The sequence below is a fragment of the Mycteria americana genome, chromosome 2 (assembly GCF_035582795.1).
Source record: "Mycteria americana isolate JAX WOST 10 ecotype Jacksonville Zoo and Gardens chromosome 2, USCA_MyAme_1.0, whole genome shotgun sequence".
NCBI classification, from domain to species: domain Eukaryota; kingdom Metazoa; phylum Chordata; class Aves; order Ciconiiformes; family Ciconiidae; genus Mycteria; species Mycteria americana.
The window spans coordinates 23,594,625-23,618,406 of NC_134366.1; the positions used below are offsets into that span (position 1 = coordinate 23,594,625).

A 23,782-nucleotide genomic window follows, 5' to 3' on the forward strand; every position below is an offset into this window, starting at 1 on the left:
ACACCTCCAGCCGTGGGCGGAACCGCTCGGGCGGGCGGGGAGCCTCAGGAGGCGCGGGGAGCGCCCCCGCTTCCCGGGGAAGGGCCGCAGCGCGCCTGCGCGGGAGGGCGGGGCGAGGCGGTGGGATGGGGCGGGGTGGGGTGTGGCGGGCGCGTGCAGTCGCGGGGAGCCGCCCGCCGGGCCAGCAGCCGCCGTCCCGCCGCAGCACCGCGCGGTGAGTCGCCCTGGGGGCAGCGGCGGGTCTGTCCCTCCGCCCGGGGGCGGGAGGGCGGCCGGCATCCCGGTCAGGGCTCCGCTGGGCCGGGGCGGGCGCGGGGGGCCGGGCCGGGGCGGGCCGGGCCGGGACCCCCCGGCGGCGCGACCCCCCGGCGGCGCGGAGCGGAGTGGGCGGGCTCGTTGCCCTCGGCCCCCTCAGGGCGGGGAGCCGTCACTGCGCTGTCCCGGCGGGCGCTCCCGGTCAGCTCCCCCGCCCCACATCACAATGTCCGTTTCTGCCCCGCCCAGACCATGTCCAAGTCGCTGAAGAAGATCGTGGAGGAGAGCAGGGAGAAGAACCAGCCCGAGGTGGACATGTGCGACCGCGGCATCTCCAACATGCTGGACGTGCCCGGCCTCTGTAGGTACCGCCGGCGGCGGGCGGGGAGAGCGCGGAAACTTCCTTATTTGTCCCGGGACGAGCCGGGGCCGCCGCCGGCCGGGGGCGCAGCCCGGCCCTGGGCGCGGGGCGGGGGGGGCGGTCCAGGCCCCTCGGCGCTGGCAGGGCGGCCGGAGCCTCTTCTGTGGGCGTCGGGGGGGGGGGGGGGGGGCGTCCTGAAGCTTTGGGCCTCGGGGAGAGATTCGTGGGCAGGGGGAAATACTCTCCTCCCAGCTCCCGAAGGCACCGTAACGAGCCGTGAGTGTGTTCAGGAGAGCCCCTGCTCCACTGCACCGGAGAGACCGAGACCGCTGTGGGGTGATGGGGCTCCCGCCTGTCTCTCCCATCACCTCTGCCCGTGCATCGTCTGCAAGCCTAAGCGCTCCCTGTCTCTCACTGCTGTCATTCTGGCACTTGAGTGACGGGGAGACTTTGCCTTCTGTCCGTCCTTGCCTCTTCCTGCTGCCAAAGCAAAACCACCAGCCAAGTGTCATCTCCACTGTTTGTTGAAAGGGATGGGGTGACATTAGCCTGGAGCTAGGCATGGCTGGTCTCTGAAGGAGAGTAAGGTAATACTGTGTTACAGATACAGCAATATCGTACTTTGGATATTGCATGATGGCATGTGCTTCCAGAATTGTGACAGTATGTTGTTAATGGTATGTTGTATTTGCTGTAGTTAATTTACAGCAAATGCAACATACCATTAACAACATACTGTCACAATTCTGGAAAACTTATAAATGAAGAGCAAGGCAAGTAACTTTGCCTTGCTTTTGCTTTGGCTAAGAGTGCATGTGACGTTATGGTACAGCTGATATGCAGTAAGTTAAAGTTGTGACTGGCTGTAGTGTGTCACAGGCTGAAATTCTCCTGAATGCATGATGTAATGAGGAAAAAAAAGCAATCTGAAACAACTAATGTACTTGAAACTCTAACCATATCCTGGTTTAGCTCTTTGCCATGTTTGTTAAACTTCATAGCAATCAGGAGCAAGTTTAAGTAACTCTTCTTACATGATGGAAATGAGTTCAGGGAAATGTATGGCTCACTACCAACTCACCATCATCCTCAGAGTTGGGAGCAGACCAAAGTATCTTCAGTCCCATTAGTAAAGGATGAAGACTTAAGTATGGTTTTGCGGAGCTAGGTTCTGTACTTAAGTCTTCATCCTTTACTGATTCTTTTCCTGCTTCTGAGTTGTGCATAGGTTTTCAGGAAGAATACATTGTAAAGCCTGTATATATGAACTCATGTTAGAAAGTTTCACTGTATTTGGATGAACAGTTATTTGAGGCAAAGCAGTGTTTAGCTCGCATTAACTACAGACCCATTTTCAGAACTATACTTGCCCCTTTCAGATCAACTAACGCAGTAAGAGTATGGGGCAGCAACAGAATACTGTTGCTTCTGTTAAGTAGACTTGGTGCCTATTAAACTTATCAACACTGAGACACATAATTAATTAGCCAGCTTTGATCTTTCGGGGCGGGGGGGGGGAGACAATGTTGAAGTACATCAGTAATGCTAAAGTAAAAAAAGCTTTTCTTGTACAAAGATGGTCTTGGGTTTGTTGTGCAGGCAGTGTCAGGGACCACAATGTGGGACCTTGTGGTCCACAGGTGGTCCCTGATACCAAGTTGCTAATTAAGCATCTGAAGCTTGTTCGGCAGGGAGTTCACTGTGTGAAGTGTAGACTTGTCGTACCCTAGTTACACAGCATCAGACAAGTCTATGTGCAGGTACTCTTGGTGCACGTCGCGTGACTTGCTTTAGTGTGGGGATTTGGCGCCTTCTCCAATTTGAAATGGAAGTTGGGGAGGGGGAAATGATGACTGGTTTCTGCTCAGTTAAGTAAGACCTTCTTGCTTTTTCAGTTACTCTGCACCCTGGCAGAGAATGCATTACAAGTTGGCTTTTTTGGGTTTGGTATTTTTTTTTTATTGTCAAGGTGTTTGCCACTTTCCGTCTGGAGAAGGAATAACTTCCTCCAAATATGCCTTTAAAAAAGTAGTGAATAGGTGTCACCTCTGAATTTTAGGTAATGGTTTGAGAAAATGTTAAACTTGCTTGTTTTCTAACCCTGTCATCTGACTCCTAATGGATGACCTTTTCTAGTATAAATTGGGTGGTTTGGGTTTCTCTGGCTCTCGGAACTGGCAGGGAAGATAAATGAGTCTGACCTGGTGCCTTCCGTTCTAGGTGTGTTGGATATCTTTGCAATGCAGTGCGATGTTAAAGCTTGCCTTTTCAGAAACTCTGTTTTTTTCCATGAAATAAAAATCTTTGTTAAAAACAACCATCATGCCCAGTGACTGTTCTTTACTAGCATCTTGTCTTGAAGGAGGGCCACTAGTAGACGTTCAGAGATAAGCATAAGATTAGGTTATGATTAGAGAGATCATTTTGGTGGTGTTTTCCCTGTTATCAGCCATTTGAGGTTTAAGGACTTACTAGGTTCGAGGATACTCCTAAGATACTGTGTTCAGTAGCCCCTGATAGGGGTTTTGTCTCATGTAATTATTTAATGGTTGTGAATGCCCCTGCCAGTGGCCAGTCACTCTTAAAGTAAGCTGCTCCCTATAGTCTTGGTTATTCTTCAAGAAAAGGACCAAGCCTTGTCCTGGTGCATATTTGAGTACTTCCTGCAGAGTGGCTAGTGGACTCGTATTTAAGCTTTCTTAACTTAATTCACACAGAGTTAATGCAGACACAAGGATTTGGAAGCAGCACACCACGTAGCATCTCCTCAGTGTGCCAATCCTCTTCCTTCAAGTGCAGACCTATTCTTGTCATGTGTGTTTTTAAAAAAAAAAAAAAAATCGTAAGTGATCATAGAAAACTGGTGTTATATGGGGGCAGAGAGGAGGAAAGGGGAAGGAGAATATATGCCCTGGCTTGCTTAGGATTCTCTTTTGGCTTCTCTTTCCAGTCTAGTGAATGACTTGCTACAATACAGGGCGGCCGCTCATATTTTCTTTTGCCTTGACTTTGACCCTCTGTAGCAGCTGTGGGAAAGACAAAACAGACCAAACTTGCCTCTGTCAAATACCAATCTCTCTTTCCCAATCAAGATGAAATACTTTTCCTATCTGGATGGAGATTGACTCTCAGTATCTGAAACTGTCTTAAACTAGCTTAGACCTAGAAACTTGGCAACCTCTACATCTCTTCCCGCTTTTGTGTTTAGTAAAGGGAGAGCGGAGTTATCAGCTTGTTTATAGTGTGGGGTTCAGATTCACAAAGAAAAGTTCAGTAGTCCCTGAACCGCTGCTTGCTCAGGAGTTCATTAATGTCATTACAAGTTGAGTTCTATTTTTGGAATATTCCTCGAATCCAGGTACTTCTGTGTTTTCTACTAATGACTTAAAGTACAAACTAGAATTGTGCTACAGGCCTTCAGAGCATCTGAATTTTTCAGGCTTTCGGAAATGTAGTATGAAAAAACTCTTTTCAAAGATGTTCTGTAGAAAAGATATTTCATTTGAGACTAAAAATATCCCTTGATCTAGGTGTTCAGTACCTTAGCTCATCATACTAATGCAAAGACCATGTGAAACAGTTTTAAACTTTAAAGGCTTCTTTATTATTCTGGCATGCAATAAAACAAATGTTATACCATTTGCGAGCACATCTAAACTGTAGTTGTGCATCCGTACATGTATAGTTTTAAAAAAGTCTTGTCCCGTGGAAGTGTTCTAATTTTTTTTTTAAACCTATATTGTGAAATAGATCATATTTGTTTACGAAGCACCCAGACATTGACAGGTAATGGTAGAGAGCGTTAATAGACGTCCTGTAGGGTGAACAATCGGATTCAGCAAGTAGGACATGATGTGCCTTTGCCCTAGTCTGATGGTTAGGGCATTTATTAGTAGGACTTTAAACAGCTGTTAACAATTATGGAATTGTTCTTGGAGTAGGGACCAGCTTCTAATCTCTGATTTATTTATCTTTAAGTGATCGATATGGGGAAGCTATGAATTAAGGAATTATTTTGCCCAAATAACTTGAGACATCTGCTGCTCTGTAGTCTTGTTGTCAGGGAAGGAATATTGGATGAAATCCTATTTACTCTGTAAGTGTTAATTTGCTCTCGTTATCATTCCATCTGTAAGCGATTCATATTTTACATAAAGTACATGCTTGTGTGGTAGGAATTAACATGCTTAGAATATTTTATCAGAAAGTTAGTGTTGATATAATCATCCACTCCTAAAATAACCAAAGCAAAGAAGATGGAGAGGCAGGCTACTTGTAAGTCATTTTGTACAATACTATAATGCTCATTCTGCATTAACTTCCTCCAATGGGACAGACAATGTCTTATCTTGGTTCAGCAGGGTCTCTGGAGTTTTCCTGTGGTTTTTGTTTTGGGTTTGGGTTTTTTTTTCCCCTTTAAAAAAAAAAATAAGTCAAGTCTTGGCATCTTTTTTTTTTTTAAATTTGTCATAAAATCTACATATTGTATGTAAAGCTAACTTGCAGTGCATGACAGCAGTATATGAAAAGGCTTGATACTAGGGCCAAAACGGAAGAGCTTAAATATTCTTCCCTTGACCCCACTCCGTTTTGAAGCAATAGGGGGACTGGGACCATAATGAGAATTTGTAATTACTATGCAAGTAAATTGCTCTGGCAAATGGTCGTATCCTGACCCTCAAACTTCTGTGTGGATATTTGGTGCATTCTTGAAATCAAAATAACTTATCGACTGTATGCTAATTACTGTAATGTTAACAAAGCATCTGAGGTCTGGAGCTGCAGGAGCTGCAGCTGCAAGGAGCTGCAGCTTAGTGTCTAGGAGCTCCTCCGTTGGCATCATACAGAGGTTATAGTCATTCCCCTGTGGGAATCGTGGTGCCCTTCGAATCTCAGGGGACTGGCACTCAGGGTGAATCTTCTGACCTGTTGAGTGATCCTCAGTGAGTCCTGCTAGTTATGCTTACCTGAGCTGCGTATGTCCAAAGCAAAATGGCCCCACTAGGCCCCCTTCAGCCGTCTAGATATTAATCGGGGATGTTAATTAGTTGCTTAAGACAGGTGTCTTAAGAGCTGATAGTTTAGTTGTCATGCAGAATTGACTTTATATATAGGATGAGGAAAATAAGTCAGCTGTTCCCACAGCGCAGTCCTTTTCACAGGAGTAGGCGAGTGGCAGCGTACTGAAAAACTTGGTATTTCCAGGAGCTGGTGGTTTCACACAGGTCAGTTTAATGTCAGGGAGCAAATTCCTCTCCTTGTAAGGAGTGACCAAATGCCACTTTATATCTTAAAATGCTTGCAAATCTGTCTCCAAACTGGTAGTAGCTTTGGACCTTTCAAGCCTGAAAATCTTTTTGCCTAGATATGGCTAAAATGCTACTGGAAGTAGTCCAGAGCACAGATACCTAAACCTTTGCTCTTTTCAAAATAATACTGGAGTGTTACCTTTTTTGTTGCTTTGGGGGATGTCAGCCTGCTGTGCAGGTCAAAGATGCAATGGGATTCTTTGTCACACATCAGGATTGACTGAGATAGTGGCGTTTCGGACAAGGTGTCTAGGCTTCAGTCAAATTTGGACAGTAAAGTCCAGATTGAAATGTCTTTGATCTGGGGATTTTGGCCTTGAAATTTTTGACATTGGGACTTTGTTATATTCTGTACAGACATGTGAGAAGAAACCCTTCTGAAAATAGTCGGTTGAAGAAGACAGTGATGTGACAAATATGGAGAGGGAATAGTGAGAATAATGCTTGCAAGCTTGTGTTATTAAAGGCTAGCAGTGCACGTGGCTTGATGGTTTAGTCAGCAGGCTTACCTTTAAAAACTAAATATGCACAGAACTTCTAATGATATTTAAATTCAGCAGGAGTTTGATGGTCAGAAGACCCAAGTCTGCAGCCCCAAAGCTTAATTGCCCTTGAGTAAGCATCCTTACTTCCTGTGTATAGAAATGATGAAATCAGGGCAGGGAAGGTTCACCATATGCGTACACATGGATTAGGTCAGAGTCTGTCTCAGTCTTCTATTAGTAAAACACTTCCTTTTCTTACTCTCTTGTTTCTTAGTTCAGTTCGTAAGTGATCCAGAGCAGGTACTTGCATGTGTGCCGCTGTCTAGCACTTAGTGCAGTTCAGTGACTTTATACTTCTGTGGTGCAAAGAAGTCTCATGCAAGTGGTGTCTCCTCATAAGCTGGCTTCTATAAATATTATTTGGTAAGTTTTTTCTTTTAAATATTGAGTTACATCTTGAGCACAGAAACAGAAAATCCTAAACGCTTATTTTAGTCTGTTTGAGTTGTCATTCTGATTTGTATGCTTTAAATGGGTGTTTCATTTAGTGGGGCATGGGGGGGGATCAGGACTACTTCCTTTCCACTGCCTTAAAGAGTTTGTTTTATTTTAATAACCTTGGACATGTCTAGCCTTAGTGTTAACAAATAATCATTCATAGAAGTCATATCCTCTTCATAGAAGAGGTGGTTCATAGCCAGAGAAGAGTTGAGAAAGGCCTAGCATATTGGTGGATGTATGAACTAGATTTGAGCCTTTACTCCTGTAGTTTCTCAAGTCGGTCTAGCTGCTTGCGAAAAGGCACTTAATGGGGATTACTGGTTTTAATGTAATGAAGTTCATTCTGGACTCCAACAAAGTAAAGAACAGATCTGAATTTTGGATTCTTTCCTGAAGCTGGCAAAGCTCGGTGCAAAACTGGAATGAACTGGTCAAGACCACAGAAGTGTGCCTTGCTGCCACAGCTTCAGTCTTTGTTCTGCTTTAATAAACCAAAGGAAGCATCAGCTTCAAAGGAAAAAAGAAATAGTGCAAAAGTTCTCTTAGAACTCACTCTGTGCCCGGCTGCCTGATTTTACTTTCCAGTCCCTGCACCTGCAGTTCAGCATGGGTGTTGCAGACCTTTGCCTGGCAGCAGCGATGGAAGGGTCCGTGCCTGTTAGCAGTCCAGTTGTCTGTCATGCTCGTGGTGAGGTGCTGGCTTTTTACTATGGGGTTGTATTAGTTCATCTTGTTCTGCCACTTTAGTTCAACTTTTCTGCTTTAAAAACAAGTCTTAAAAGTGAGGTGGGAGCAACTTTGTACAGTATCAAAAAAACAATAATGCATTTTTTGTGAAAAAGCAGATTAAACAGATTCCTTACTTTCCAATGCTACTGTCATGGGGAGGGCAAAGGAGAAATGCTGAAATGTTTCTGTACCACAAGTCTTCAAGAGCAAAGCTGGAATGCCATCTCCTCCTGCTTTTTGTAGTGCTCCACACTTCAGCCCTAAAGCATTCTTCAGTGTCCTTAACATGCAGAGCTGCCTGGCATGCAGGCCTGGTGATTCGTAAAGGCACAGTGATGTAGCTAGTCCTCACCATTGCCAGTGTGAGAGGACTGAGAGTACAAAGCTGATGGAAGTATTTGGTATGCGTTGTGTGCTTTTTCCTGCCTTTTTGATCACCTAGGAGTTATTTGAACATCTGAGGCTTGGGGAAGATAGTACTTGACTAATTGGACCTTTCCTATATTGGCTAATGGGGGAAAGGGGGCATCTTGGGCAGGAGGACGTTACATGGATAGGCACACAAGCCATTTGAATTGTAATGCAGAAGATATCCATTGCTCTCCTTGTGGGGTGGGAGGAAACGGGCGAGGGCAGAGTAGGTAACTCCACTGCCTGGTAGGAAAATCATTGACTCTCTAAATACAGTGGAGCAAGGCTGATTTATTGGTGAGTCCAGTCAAAGCCTCAGAGCTCTAGAATGACTTGGTTTCTTAAGTTAATGCAGGAAAAGATGTTTTTTTCCTGGCGTTGGTGATGTCAGTTTGGATCTGGCTCTGATCTAGATTGGGTTGTCTTAGAGCTGGAGATGTCAGACTAGAGCACTTCCCATCTCAGGATGCCAGCAGATGGGTTGCCCTGCTGATGTCTGGGCTCTTACTAGTCAGGGCTGGATTTCAAGGACCCATAAAATGTTGACTTTTGCTGATTGTCACAGCTATTAAAATATCTAAACCAAGAGACATAAATGCTGCGTAAGGAGTACTTAGGCATTTGTTCACAAGCTTGTACCTTATCCCCAGCACTTTCTCAATTACTTTGTGTAAATTGAGTTCATATATTAGCTTTATGTGTAAGTAATCGCTAGTGTAAGTGGCTGCTTATGGTTCAGATGCTGATGTGCCTTTTATGTTTTAAAGCTTAAAGCTCTTTGTGAAGGCTGCTGCACTTGTCTGCCCATTAGTGCTGATTGTATACAGTACTCTTACAGGCTTTCTATGGGCTTTCTTCTCTGTCCACCTGTTCCGATTCATGGGCTGGTGCAGGCAGTACTTGAGTGCTCCTGTTTTAGGAGAAATTTAGGGTGGGTGCACTGTTTCTTCCTTTCTCCTCCCTGCTTTTCCTTCCTCCACAGCCTGCAGTCACACAGGGAACTGTGGTGATGCTTTTTTTTTTTCATGCCAAACTTTCCAATCTTTTTCTGCCTTTGAGTGACTGCTTTCATTCTGCTAATAGGTTATATTTGCCTGTGGTAAGTCATGAGCTTTCAAGGGTTAGCTGAAACAGGTTGCTATATCAGTAAGTAAAAGCTCTCCAAGCTGTTTGCTCCAACTTGCAATTTAGTAAGTATTGATTAGCATGGCCAGTTTTCACACACGCTCACCAGGATATCTTCATTACCTGAGGCAGCAAGACCCCTGTGGGCTATCTCTGGGCTAATGTTAGTGATGTTTGTTGCTTGAGGAAAGCTCTGAAGGATGAGAGACGTACCACTATCAGCTGTCCTCCAGGCAGGAAAATTTCCCAGCCGCCTAGGAGGGGCAGCCAGGTAGTTTCTAGAGCTGTTTTGAAGAGGCTATACTGGAAGTAAGTAAAAAAGTGTAGAGGAGGAAAATCTCTGAATTTTTCTAGTTCAATAAAGTATATCAAACTCTTTACAGGGAGGAGGAAGATGTTTGAGAACTACTTCAAGGTGTGAGTTTCTTCTCTGACTATTTTAGCATACTTTTATGATCAGATAATGTTGTTAGTGCTATGGAGCTTCTATGGAAAGCAGTAGTGGTGTGGAGGGTGGAAGTAGGCAAGAAGAAATGTAAAGGATGATGAAGTGTAGGGGGAGTGCTGGTCTCTGTACCTGCCTTGTGCCCCACGCTCATTTGTTCAATAAGGTGGAATCTGAGGGGCTTTGATCAATCAGATTGTTCAATTAATTTGAGTAAATATTGCATGTTGTCAGCTGGCCATTTGCCACACAAAAATGATGCTAATCTGCTACTGTGCTTTATAGGTGCAAGGTTGTAAAGACAGCTATTGGTACTTAGGACTTAAATCTAGCAGTGACTTGAAGATAATGAACTGGGAATGTGTGGAAATATACTTGCTCATGCGGCATATGTTCCTATTGGGATAAATGTTGGAGTACCTATCGGGTTTTCCTTGGGAAGGATTCAAAGAGTGGAAATGAGAAAGGTGTTTATGTGTGCCCAGAGCCAGACCTCTGCTGGGAGGCACCAGTACTTGCTGCTCACGTTGTGTTTGATGCGGTAACAGAAATGTGAAGTACAGGGGCAGAGGAGTGGCTGGATATGTCCTTTAAGTCTTGAGCTCGTCTTGTGTTTTGTGACAGTGCGTGTGAATCTGGAGTTGCTGGAGCGGAGAGAATAACTTGCCTCTTTTTTAGCTGCAATAGACAGGAGCTCTGAGTTGCCACGCCCATAAACTAACTTCTTTCTCTCTTCATTTGCAGTTACGTTGTCTCATATCACACAGCTGGTTCTGAGTCACAACAAGCTTACAAGTAAGTATATTCCTGTTTTTGGACTTCATTACAGGCAGTTGAGCAATATTGAAAACCTGACACTGCTAGTTTGATTATTTTTTAATTTTTTTTTTAATAGAGCACAATGTCACTGTTAAGAGTGCTTCTTGGTGAAGCACTTTATTAAAAATAAAGAGATTGAGGATGTGGTTTAGCAGCCGTGTTCAACATGCCTTTCCAACTTCAATACAAATCTGCCACATACTGGAGGATCTGTAATTCTCAGTCTTGTTACTAGTTCAGCCAAAAATCCATTCCCTACCACAGCTCTGAAGTCCTTATATTTAGGTGAGGACTTTTGATATTTTTTTTTTAACTGTATCAGAAATGATACAGTTTGCATTTTAGTAGATGGATAACTAATTTGACTGAAGCAGATGAAAATAAATTACAACTCAACTGCATTATATCTATAACCAAACATATGTGAGCTACAGGCATGCAAGTCAAGCAGTCTACTTCTGTCAAAAAAACCTTTGAACATAAATTGTGTCTTGCCTGTACTGCACACACCACCTCTAGCTGTCACCTTGTGCATCCTACTTCCCATAGTAAAGAAGCCCTCAAGTGAGGTGTTGGTGAATAGCATGTCATGAGAGCAGCATAAATGTGAGACTTAATTTAGTGGAGGCAATATCAGACTGGCTTTTGCAAGGCAAAATAAATTATTTCTTTGTAGGAGAATGCTTCAGGCTTACCCATCAGTGTCTTGTGGAAACACTCCTGCTTCTTGCTTGTTGAAATAAAAGCAGTGAGTTTCGTCTGATCCCTGTTACTGTGCATCTTCTGAAGAGAAGTGTTGGTTTTGCTGATGTTCTGCTTGTCCTTGTCTGCTCTCTGCACGTGCCAGTGGATTTCTATCTCAAACAGTCCTTCCGTTTTGGAACTGAATTAAGAGTGCATGAAATGGGGAGGGAAATGGAACCACCAAAGAGGGGGGGTGCTGGGGGGATGACTGTGCAGGTGCTGTAGCATGTACCAGGCTATACCCAAGAAAAGCTTTACAAATTGAGACTACGGTTAAAACAAATGAACAAAAACCTATTGAATTCTAAACTAGTTGCTACATGAGCTGTAAGATATTATGTGTTACTTAAAACATATGTATTAATGCAAAAATCTCGCTTTAAGGCTTTGACTGTTTGCAGAGGATTAAGTATGAGGAAAAAAAGAAAATATTCTTAGATTCTACCACATAAACACTTCTCTGGATGCAGTTTATTGGGTACTAATGCGTAGTAGCTTAAAGCATTTGAAGTAGTAGTAGGAAATAGATAAAAACATGGGCACTATGTGAATGGCTGTGAGAAGTACAAATTAGTTATTCTAGGCCCTGCTTCTGATTGTAGAGTGTCCTCTAGACTGGCATCTTGCTACTTGTTTTTGTCCTTATAGTAGTTTTCAAAGAAGTCTCAATTTATTTATAAATATAACTAGCAATTTCCAGCCATCTAACACGTAAATGATGACCGACGGGTAAATTCATGGGCAAATTCAGGAAGGGAAAATTGTAAGCATTGCTATTAAGCACACAGCTCTACCTCTAGTTGGGAAGGTCATGAAGTTATGAACAGCTGGTATGTTTTGGGAAAGCATTATGGTAAACTTGCTTTGGGCATACTGCTGTCTGGCATCTGTTATCAGCCACTGATGGAGTTGGGCTACAGGGCCACCCAGCTGGTGGCTTTTGTGTTCCCACAGGTCACTGCAAGGAGTTGCCTGTCTCTGAACCTGAGCTGCCTAAAAGCTGGGCAGTTAAATGTATCCAGCCACTTCAGCTTTCTCTGCAGCTTTTGGAGGGTGGCGGGCACCTTGAGATAGCAGTTCGTTCTGCACACCTCTGTTGCCTCTGTGACAAGGTCAGACGAGTCATCCAAAGTTGGGTACCTAGTGCTGCCAGGCAGAACTTCTCTCTGGTGCCAATTATCTGCTCTGGTATCTTCTGTCTGAATGACTGCTTACCTGGCACAAGGATGAAATGAGTTGTAAGCATTACTCTTGGAAAACTTGACTATTCTTTCTTTGGGGTTTGTAAGAATCCTACAACTTTTGAAAGCTAAGAGACTTCCAAGGACTTAATAATCTCTTCCATGTGACACCTTATGAATCTTACATGTAGCTAAAGGGTGAGTTCAGCTGAACACACAACTGGCTGGGCTGGCAGCAGATACCTACCTTGCTCTGAGGAAGAGAAACTCCTGCAGGGAGACTTGAATCACAGTAAACTTGGCTGTCTGAGAACTGAGCCTGGGGAGGGTGACGTACTTGAGCATGAGCACCAGAATTAAAAACTAAGTAACCTATGTCCTAGCTATGAGTCTTAGCTGTAGACCTGACTGGGGGAGGAAAAAGATATGGTAATAAGGTGTTTCCAAGAAGGATGTTTAACTATTAAAGAAAAATCCAGACTACACCATTTGTTTAAAGCAGTTTCAGTTTTCAAAATACCAGTTTAAGGATTGCCACTACTCTAAAATTGTGTTATATTAAATTTCAACCTCTAATTACTGCTTTCTTCTGAAGTAGCCCTTAGATCAGCAGGCTGCAAGTATATGTGTTCTCTCAGCCAAGGGATTCTGTCAGCCTTTCTAATTGCTATGTTTGGGTTTCTTTTATGGGAAGGTAAAACCGCTGCTTCTCCTGAGAAGTAACTCATCAAGTCTGAAACTTAACTGTTCTTTCACAAATTGATGTAGACATTTAAATAGACAGCACACATTTTTAAAAGGCTAAATTTCAAGTTCATATTCTCCTATTTGACACTGTTGACCTAATCTTTTAAGCTATGTAATTAATTGTCTTAGCAGATTGTTCTTAAAATGACTAGGAAAGTGGTGGCAGTGACACTTGACATGCTACACTAAGGTCATATTAGCATCTTCTACTAGTTTTATGGCATTTAAATGAGTGTTCTGCTTGCTGTTTTTTTCTGCTGTTTAGAGTAAATATGTCTATCTGGAACAATAAATACATGTAAAAACTGGATATGCATATTTCTGTGTAACCATAGTTCATATTTTTGCCAGCAAACTCTATTAAAAGTAAGTGAAGTTTCATTAGCAAGTATGAGGACCACACTATTAAATCCATCGTACTGCTTAGAATATTTTTGTGGCATGGTTTTTGTTAATATTTCTAGTATGCCATTCATACTGCTGGTGCTTGTGCATTTACATGTCTGTAAATCATTCATTATCAGAAGTACTCAAATCCACATTGATTTTTTTTTTTCTGGAGAATATTAGGCTGGATTTTTTTCAGCTGTCTGGTGTTGTGCTAATGGAGGAGTCTTGAACTGGCTGCTTCTGCTCCAGGTAACTTCTGAAACAGTTGAGTCTGTCCTTTGCTGCTTGATGAGAACTTTTTGTGCTTCAAAATCAGAGGCACAACTCTAGGGGAAGCTAAATAGCTGCGATTCTGCAATCTTGTTGAGCTGGTTGCTGTGTAAGTGACAAACCTGGGATGATTCCACTTTGGGGTCTCCTGTGACAATCCAGTTGAAAGCAGAGGGAGAAAGTGAGTATTTGTGTTTTTCTTAACTTAATGTAGACATATTGGCCAGTGTCTCTACATACTGTACTGGGACTTTTTTGTTCCATCATTTAGTGATTTAATGAGAAGCAAAATTAAAGACAGTCATGCTTATGCTATTAGCCTGCATAGGTTGTCTGATCCTGACCCAGCTGTCTTTTGAACCCATTGGCTAACATCAAAATAAATGGCATAGAAGTCCTGACAAATGTTCATCACATTTGTGGAAATGAGTGGCTGAATGATAGAGATGTGGCCTTCAGTGTGGTGGATTAATTTGGGTAGATGTGACCAAGTTGTCTTTGTTCCATGCCATTTGATGGGAGCTGGGGGACATACAGGTGACATTCACCTCCTGCTCAGTGGGATCGTTAATAGGACATGAATAGTGGAAGGGAATTAGGGTAGCTGTGCTGGGGGTATGGAGGGAGTTGGAGCCACAGGACATAACTTCTGTAGAAACCATGCTTGATCACTTCTGTCAGTCACAAATATTGTTTCTGCATCTTTGGTGCAACAGTAATAATTTTTATGGGTATCCATTCTACTGGGTATCCATTCTATCTGTTTTGTGCACTTCTACTTAGGACTGCTTCACCCAAGTTCAAGTGGAACTTAGCTTCTCTTGAAGTCTGCAACAATCTTGGCCACTTGTTCTTCCTGACACGCCTGTGCAGGGTGAAAGTGAACTTAGGATGTTGTTAGGGATCTGCATGTTTTGCAAGGCCAGCCAGCATGTTTCTTCTTAGGTTCCTGCTCCGTGGTTGATGCTGGGGTGGCTGTACCAGTTGCATGTTCTTCTGTGTTTGGTTTCCAACGGTTTGGAGCGTCATAAGGCTTCTGAAGTTTTGCGTTAAGGAATTTGTTGTAGAAGTTCTTGAAATCAAACTTTGTCCTACTTCATTCAAACCTCTTCGGCTAGAGTTTGTGGTTTCATAACAGTGCTGGGGGGACAGCTTTTGATACCAGACAGAATACTGGTACGTTCAGGGAGAGGAAAGGCATATTGCCAAGCTTGGCTGTCTTTTCTACTTTGGGACTTGCCCCATGTCTTTTCAAGCAGAATGGTTTGGAGCTCTGGGAGAGAGTGTAAAATAGATGAGTGAAGGGGGGTGGGAGTATCCAGCTGGGAATAAGGTTTGTGTATCACATTGTCTTGAGGGCTTAGCTGTTTTAAAAATGGGTTGCACTAGAACACCAAATGGCTGCCTTTGACTTGAAAAAAGGTACCTTTGCAGGCTCACACTGAAGTCAGCAGGGTAGATTAGGCTGCACCTCTTGGTCCCGTTATGCCACTAGATTTGTAAGTGAACAATAATTGGACTAGAATTAGCAATAGAGAAACGTCCTTTTTTGAAGGAAACATCTAAGACTGAGCATATATATTGTGTCTTATGCCTTACCTGACTTTTTTTTTCCTTGCAGAGCAGCTTTTGTGAACTATTTTGCCCTGAAGTATGAAGTAGTGCTGAAACTTCTAGTCTTTAGATATCTAGGCTAACTCAAGGTATTCTCCAGCTACTTAAGGTGTATACAAAATTTCACATTCTAATCTATCTATCTATCTAATCTATCACACTTAATATCCTTACTTGGTATGCTGATGAGGTTTAACAATTAAAATCCCTGTACTGCATCGTGAATAGGAAGTGTGCCTGAAGAGCTTTCAGAAGCTCAGGTTAACCGTAGTCCCACCCAGGAGTGCACAGAGGGGAAGACGTGACTGGAAAGTAGGCTGGGATGTTAAAGGTTACTTCAGCATTGACAACAGGTACGAGTGCTGGTCATCAGTATGTGCACAACTCCTGTGCTGCCAACTTGACATGTTTTATTTTCACTTATTTTTGGGATATACTGTAATTTCTTGATAGCTTGTATCTACTTTAACAGTTATTTGACTTACCTACCTGATAGATTAATTGAGGCTGTAATCGTTTGGAGAATCTGTTCAGAGATGATAGCTTTTGTGTCATTATGCAGCCGTACCTGGAGTCCGTGTGTGTTCCTGCCGTCAGTGGAAGTACTGGTATTATATGATTTGTCCATTAGAGGTCACTGTTTAAGTATCTTTAGCAGTTTCTTTCGTGGGAAGATGTTTATGCTCCTGGTAGGTAGTAGTGAACAGCAGCTTAGTTTTGCTATTCTCCTCAGTCTCCTTAACCTCAGGTGATCCTGTGCTCACCAGCTTCACCATATTCTTGTGCTGCCTTTAAATGTCCTCAAAAGTTGTTTGCTATTCATAGCTTGCTCCTGACAATTTTTCTATCATTTTGCTCTCGTGCTCTGATTCCTTGCCCAATATTGTCTGAATTACAAGAGATTGGGAACACCTATTTTTTTTTTCTGAAACCTCCCCTGTATTACCTGATGTCATATTCTGTGTCCTCTTCTCCCTTTCCTGTCCCTTACTGTCCTCTGCTCTTTCAACTGCTGCTTCCTTGATCCTCAAATGTAAGCCTTTCCTCATCTTTTGCCCTTTCCTTTTTGTGAGGTGATCCATTAGCTTTTTGCTGCTGGTTCCCATTTCTGCACCTGAATTTTGTTTCTGAGTTAACTTTATGATCCTGTCAGAATAGCTGTCTCATTCATCACGTGCCTTTGACAGCCACGTGGTCACCCTTTATCATCCTTGTGCATTTTGCCTTTTTCCAGCAGAGCAGCTACCCAGTTCAAAACTTTTCTCCCTTTTTTTGCTGCTCAGACAGCTTACTGCTGCTGTGCTCTACCATCTCCTTCCAAATTGTTTTGCTCTGTGCATGACGAGCCCAGAAGCTTGTCCTTTCATCGCTGCTAACCCTCTTGAGGGTGTCCTTGATCTTATTTAATATGCTGCTAAGTTCCCTTGATGTCATCCTTACATTAGGCCATCTCCTTTATAAGTCACCTTTCTGGCTGTAGTGTATGCCTAGATGTATTGGAAGTAGTCCAAAGACAGTTAGCCACACTGCATCTGTCTGTCCTGAATTCCTTCCCAGTCTAGCTGCTTTGTCTTCTGCAAACTGCTGAAATGTGTTATGGTGTCTCCCACTGGTATTGTCTGACACTTTGCATTTTGCCTGGTATCAGGTTATTTATATAGCAAACTTGCTGACTTCTGGAGGGAACTAGATGCCCATATACTCTTTACTCTTTGTTGCTTCTTGTATTCTCCTCTACTTTGGTTCTGCTTCCTTCTGGTAAGTCATTCCACACTGTAGTACTGACGTGATATACCCCAAAATGGTGCAAGTAAGCTATCTGCGTAGTGAAACTAGGTTTGTGTCTAAAGCACAAGACTTCTGCCTGATAGTGGCCTCTCAACTGTGCTTGGGAGTGGTGCTTTAAATTAACTGTAAGCCTTTCATTCTTGCGATGTATTTTGATTTGGTTTTACTTCCCATTTCTGGTGCAGGCGTCTTTAAAGGGAAATCTCTATGAATGCAGTGCACAGAGGGATGTGAGAAGGAGGGAAAAGGAGATCCCTATATGTATGCCTTACTACATTTGTGACATCTGAGTTCTGCACAAATGTTTAGGTTAAATACCTTGTTAGCTTTTTTTCTTTTCTCCCTGAAAAAAACCCCAAACCTTTGGTTCTGAGAAAGTACAGATGGTAGAGCATTTTAGCTTTAAATAATATAAATTTTGGTTTAAGAAGCTTTGGGAGAATGAAGCAGAATAATTTGAGAGTTTTGTGCCGTAATGGTATAAAGAGTGCATTCTGAAACTACCCCAATTTATGCATAAATTAAATTGTCAAAGTTTGTGCTGTATGGCAACAAAGTCCATTTTGCATCATAAATAAGCGTACATACTAAATACAGCACTAGACACAAATCCCTTGTCTTTAACATAGTTCTTCAGAAGCTGTTGTTCTTCTCTTACTAAAAGGCATCTGCAAACATATTAACTTTTTTGGTAAGTCTCAATGTTTTCTGACATGTTTTAGTACAAATTTCTTGTGTCTTCATTTATCTCCCAGTGGCTTAAAATAACTAATTTTTTTGTGAAAGCCCCATATAAATGATCTTTCTCCATGTGTATGTACAGGTTGTAATGTAAAATTGTTGGAAAACCTCTTGCCAGATACAGACTATTTTGAAGTTGGCATTTTCAAAGCTAGTGAATGTTGCACAAGTGAACTCACTTCATTAAAGAGCTTAATTTTGTATCATCTCAAAGCATTTACTGTCTAACAAGCCAAATGGAATTTTTTTGTTGCTAATATTGAAGGACAGAGGTGAGAAGGTAGATTTGGTCTAGATTGAGGGGAAACTGGATTTCATTTTGTATACTTGGATTTGTCCTCTATTTTCTATGTGTTCTTTTTGTTCTTCTAGTAATCAGGTGTGCTTGTGTGAAGTGGATAATGACACACCATTTCCTTTCAGACCACTCACCCATCTGGCCTCTTACTCTTTCCATTGGTGCCCTGTGTCAAAAATACTGTAGGGTGAAATAATTTCTTGATCTTTATCTGAGGGTGGGCAATTTGTGGTCACGTGGTTTCTCTTGTCTAGGATGAATATCTGCCGTAGCTGAAATGAAATGTATAGTCATCTGAAGCCTGGGATCAGCTAACGTAGAGGCGCAGGGAGGAACTCTGTACCATACAGGCTCAAAGAAGTGGCTTTAAGTACTGGGTACAGTGAGCCCAAATTAGGAGGGAGTTTAGTTCATTCCCAGCTTTGAGGGCTGGAATAAGAAAAAGTGTAAACGCATGGGCTGACTTTGCTTTTGAGCAGTGAGGTTTTTTACTGCAGCCTCTTCCTGTGTGTGTGTTTAGAGGACAGACCGGCGTCTCTGACCAACAGCGTCGGCGTGGCAGTCTGTGGTGCTGAATGGGGGAAGAGTCAGTTGATCCAAGTAGCAGTGAAAAACAGTCCTACGGGAGTTCTTAAAAACATTTCAGTGGTATAAAAAGTGTAAACTACTAATACTGTCCAATAAAGCAAACTGAAATTATGGACTATTTGTTAGATACTCACAGTGAAAGCAGGATTTTGTAAACGAGGACTGCTAAGCACATGAGTATTCCTAAGTAAGAGGCTGAGTGACCTTGATCTGCGAGGTGTAACCTATAGTATCTGCTCAAGACCTGGTGTTCAGGGCATCTTGGTTAGTCCCTCTTGTAAACTGCAGAAAGCATGTTAAATAGACTGAAGTAAAGAAAATATTGAGGGAGGGGAAGGTGAACATGCTGAACTTCAGCTGGTTTAACTGAAGCCGGCTACTGTGCAGTAATGTGAAACTCTGAAAAGATCATGCTTAAACAACTTAAACACCTGAAGGAGACTCACTGAGATTTAGTGAGACCATTTGTAATTGCATTTGGTGGAAGCCTAATAATAAATCTCAATTTAACACTATTAGCTAATGTTCTTTAGTCCTGCAGAAGTTATTTTTCTTAACCATTCCCTGCTGTTGAAATATCAACACATACAGATGATCTGACTTATAACAAGGGGATGTAGCCTGTGTTCTGCAACTTTTTGCGTAGTGTACCACATACGTTTTTTCTCCTGACATAAAAGTAAGGTAGCAAAGCAACTTGGCTGAACTGTGCACTCCTCACAAAACGATTAGTGAAGCTGAAGATGCTGTGGTGCACTACAGTACTTGCATGTCAAGATAATTCAAAAAGCTTGGCTAATACTCTTTTCTTCAAAATTATTTGTAGAAATGAAGGAGCATGTTTATATCCACATTTTGATACCCATCCTCGCTTGAACAGTACTGTTCCTTACTGCTGTAAAAAAGCTAACAAACATTAGATTTTTGTAGGCAGTTTTGGTGTGGTTTCAGTTCTTTGCTGTTAGGTGACTTATTTTCAACCTAGTAATCCCTTCCTAACCTCAGTCCCTGGTTTCTAGTATTTCTCTCCAAACTCTGAAGTGTATCTTAAGCTTTCTTCTCAGAGAAGAACAGATTTGTCCTTTGTCTTCACTAGATGTCACTTGATTCCCAGTCTCTTCTCAGCCTTTCTTGTGCTCACAGCACTTCTGCTTAGACTCTGGCTTCTAAATTAAAACTGTTTATTGATAAATTGTTTTGTTAGCACAGTAGCACATCAGTGAGCTATAGTATGATTTAAACATGTTCATAAGAACATTTTTATAACTGCAGTGCTTCTGTGCATAATTGCAAACACGAACTCTGCTGGTTTCTGGAAAGAGCTGAAGATTAAGGAGACAAGTTTGTTTTTAATGTTTTCAGTGTGAGAAACATTAGTATCCATCTTCGGAAGAGAGTGGAGGGAGGGCAAAAGGGGAAATTTGAACTACATAATGTGTAAATTAAGTACTGTACGCTTCGCTTGGGATAAGGATTCTCTCCAGTTAACTGCCAAGTATGATATCAGCATGCCTATGAATATTTAAAATGAAAACTGTTGTGTTCTCCCTCTGCTAATTCCTCTTTCATTTTGGTGAAGCCGATTGCTTCTCTCTCAGTATAACAGAACCCTTGTCAAATTAATCTAAACATGACTCCAGCTCTATGAGTACTGTTATATTGGATGCACAGAATGCATTATATATGTAGTATTCTAAATTCTTCCTCCCCCATGAAATGTGAGTAACATTTCATGTCTTTATGACCTTTACTCTAAGGGATCCTTACTCATGAAAAGTTCCTGTTGACACTAACTGGATTAGCAACAGTCTGCAGAACTGGGTTTATTATGTTGTTATAGCCCACAGGTTTTACTTTAGGCTTAAGAAGTAGGTTCTTGCTCTTGGCAAGAAAACCTTACCTGGGATCTACAATGGACTGGTAGCACTCTCAAAGGTCTGTATTGAGTTCTCCTTACTCTGTATGACTCTTGACCAGCTTTTAAGTGGAACAGTTTAATGAGAAACTGGCGTAGTCTTATAAATCTCTTCTCTGACAAGAAGTGCTATTTTAATATCTCTTCTGGATAAATATTCCCTTAGAACCTGTAAAGGTTTAGAGTACTACTGGACGTCATGTTCCTAGGTACTGCGAAATTACTTCATTAACTAAAGAAACATTCTGAAAAAAACAGGGATTCTGCAGCTTAAAGTTTCTAAAGATACGAATGCCAAAGGAACTAATCATGTTTTAAATAATTAAAATTCTTATTTCACTTGATGTCTGATTCAAAACCCATTGAATTCAACAGGAGGTTTTCTGTAGCCTTTGAATCATATTTATTGAGGAGATTGTAAGCTTACTTGTGCACAGTTGTATGAATAGGCAGGCGTTATACATACGGTTTTCCAAGCAGCAGTGGGAAAATGTTTATTTTGAACATTCAGTGTTAAGGTATACATGAATTGAAATGTTTATCTCCGTTTACATACCATGTGTTCCTCTCATGGAGACTTACATTTTTACAAAATCATTTCACTTGTCCAGTTGGGTGGTTTATTGACTCTTGTCACACTTTTCATCTGAGCTTCCTTGTCTAAAATGGTTTTTATTTTAGTTTTAACTTGTAAAGGAAATTTTTGAGTCTTGTTTTATTAAGAGTGTCTTTAGAAATGTTTGATTTCATGTCGGTACCTACTAAATACAAAAAAACTAGATTTCATCTAAAAGATGAAAAGAAAATGGGACTTAATCTTGCAAACACCTGAGTTTGTTTACTTCTAAAGTTGTGAGGATTCCTGTTGTTTTCCAGTGCTTCACAGAAGCTTTAAGAGAAATAATCCTGGAAATAATTTGCACAAATAGACACTTATCAGAAAGCCTGTGCGTTCTCAGCTGTATGAAGGGCCCTGCCACCACAAGAGTAATTGTATTAGAAACCTGGATGAATGACTAAAGAGTGGCAGAGTGGAACTGGAGGGAAAAAATGCACCTCCTTTTCTCCTCTTCCATTTTCTGTGTTCTTCCTCCTTTGTCAGAGATTGAGTGCACAAAAGGAGCTGGATCTAGGTGTCAGTGCTAAGTAGTGGTATGAGAACCACTTGACTTGCTGTTTCACGAGAAAGAATTACATCTGAGACACTTGTAAGTCCAAGCTGCTTCAACTGATTTACATGTTCTTAGCATGTTTCTCTGCATGATAGCTCCCTTGGATAAAAGGTCCATCTAACCCAGTATCTGTTCTTCAACAGAGGGCAACATCAGACCTCTAGTAAAGACAGATGTCTAGTGTTGGCTTCTGGTTCTTGATGTGGAGAGAGAACTAAGGTCCAGATCCGGAATACTTAGGTGTGGAGTTATATATAGGCATTGAATAGTAGCGTTTAATTCTTCTTGTGTATGTTTTGGAAATCATATCAGAACTTTTGAACAGCTGCTGCTTATGTAGGAATAAAATTTAATAACTTGCCTTGGGTGAAAGGCTGCTCTGATAAGAATATATTTTAGTTCCTAAAGAATTGCCACTAACTTCAGGGCAAAAAAGTGCATATTTGTTTTTAAAAGCTTTGAAGTATAACAAGCTGCCAATCCTTATTTCCAGGAGCATGAACAAAGCCCTCATTCCTTGGTGTGCAGCCTGTAGACCCTCTCTTTTGCTCTCAACAAAGCTCTTGAAACCAAGGTGAAGTCTATAGCTGTCATAGTAAATCACTGTATGCAATTTCCAGTATTGAACAAGGGGAAGGAAGCTGTTCCTGGTCTTGAGGAGTGAGGCTTAATATGAATGGGGCTTCATGATGTGACTGAAGCTTCACAGCAGAATGCAAAGGCATTGGGCTGCCAAATTTTACTAGCATTTGCTGAGGGGGAGTTTAGTTGTTAATGACACTGGGCAGCAGATGGTCTTAGAAGAGTTGTTAAGACACTGGGGATCGTACTGTAAATATGTGGGTGAATGGAACCAGGATGCTGACAGTTCACTCTCACCGCTCACGATGAGAAGGTGACTCGAGTGGAATTTGGTATTGCCAGAACATGAATTTCTTGGTATTTGGCAGTCTGCTATATATCTGGGAAGTATTTTGCAGCGTAACAGTGGGATGGTAGTTGGGATGCACTTAGTCATGTAAAATTCAGAACAGAGAACGTTATATGCCTAGTCAGCCTTGCTTGGCCACTGCTGATCTTTAGACCTGAAGGTACTGAACCTGTGCAGTTTAGCTACAAGACCAATACAGGAGTTAATTTCGGTCTTCTGTTTTTCTTTGAATCCAAGAGAACATTCATTCATATTACAAATGAACCTGAATTGTTGAACCAGAAAATAACCTGTTACAGGAAGAAGTCCTCTCTCCCCTACCACAAGCCTGGTCTTGAGCTACTCCTCTGTTTTTCCTTCTCATGAAATACCTCCAGCCTCTCCATCCAAACCGAAGAATACTATTGTGGATTGGGGCTTTTTATTTTGATTTAATAGGGTGAGACACAAAGTCTTTCATCCAAATCCTTTGCTAAATTTTTAGCCTTTTTCTCATCTCAGCCTGCTTACCCACGCAGCTTTTAGTATGGCTTGAGTAAAATAATGATATAAAGTATCCTAAGTGTGATTCACAACGTGAAATACAGTATGGGGGAATTATACAGATATATCCGAAACTTAGCGGACAGTGTGCAAAGACACAGCTCCTATTGATCACTAGGGACACTTACACCCGTGCCCTAACAAAAGAAAACCAAATTAAAAATCTCTGATAAACTAGCCAATGGAAGGTGAGTTTTTGCCTCATGTTTGCAAGTGGGATGAGTAGGTAGAATTTGAAAACTTCAGCTGTGTAGTAACCCACTGAAACGAGGGTTCTCTTTGATGCTGTGATCTTCAGTGCAAGTGAACACATCTCTGGAAACCATTTTCTTCCTATCTTGATGTCTAGGTGTCATCTTTTTCCAGGTAGCTTCATGGGGGTTTTTGATTTTTTTTTTTTTGGTGTTGTGGGGTTTTTTT

At 41.9% G+C, this 23,782-nt stretch overlaps 1 protein-coding gene across 3 annotated transcripts in view; it reads left to right on the forward strand.

Moving 5' to 3' along the window:
• The first annotated feature begins 118 nt into the window (after nt 1-118).
• The window catches only part of RSU1 (Ras suppressor protein 1), a 110,627-nt gene continuing 86,963 nt past the window's right edge, over nt 119-23,782 (forward strand). For 2 of the 3 annotated variants that reach the window (XM_075492711.1, XM_075492712.1), the window contains exons 1-3: nt 119-214; nt 505-616; nt 10,366-10,416. In XM_075492711.1, coding sequence (XP_075348826.1) covers nt 508-616; nt 10,366-10,416 — 160 coding nt within the window. In that variant the 5' untranslated portion in view covers nt 119-214; nt 505-507. The remainder of the gene's footprint in view (nt 215-504; nt 617-10,365; nt 10,417-23,782) is intronic. The other variant, XM_075492713.1, reaches the window with a different exon arrangement.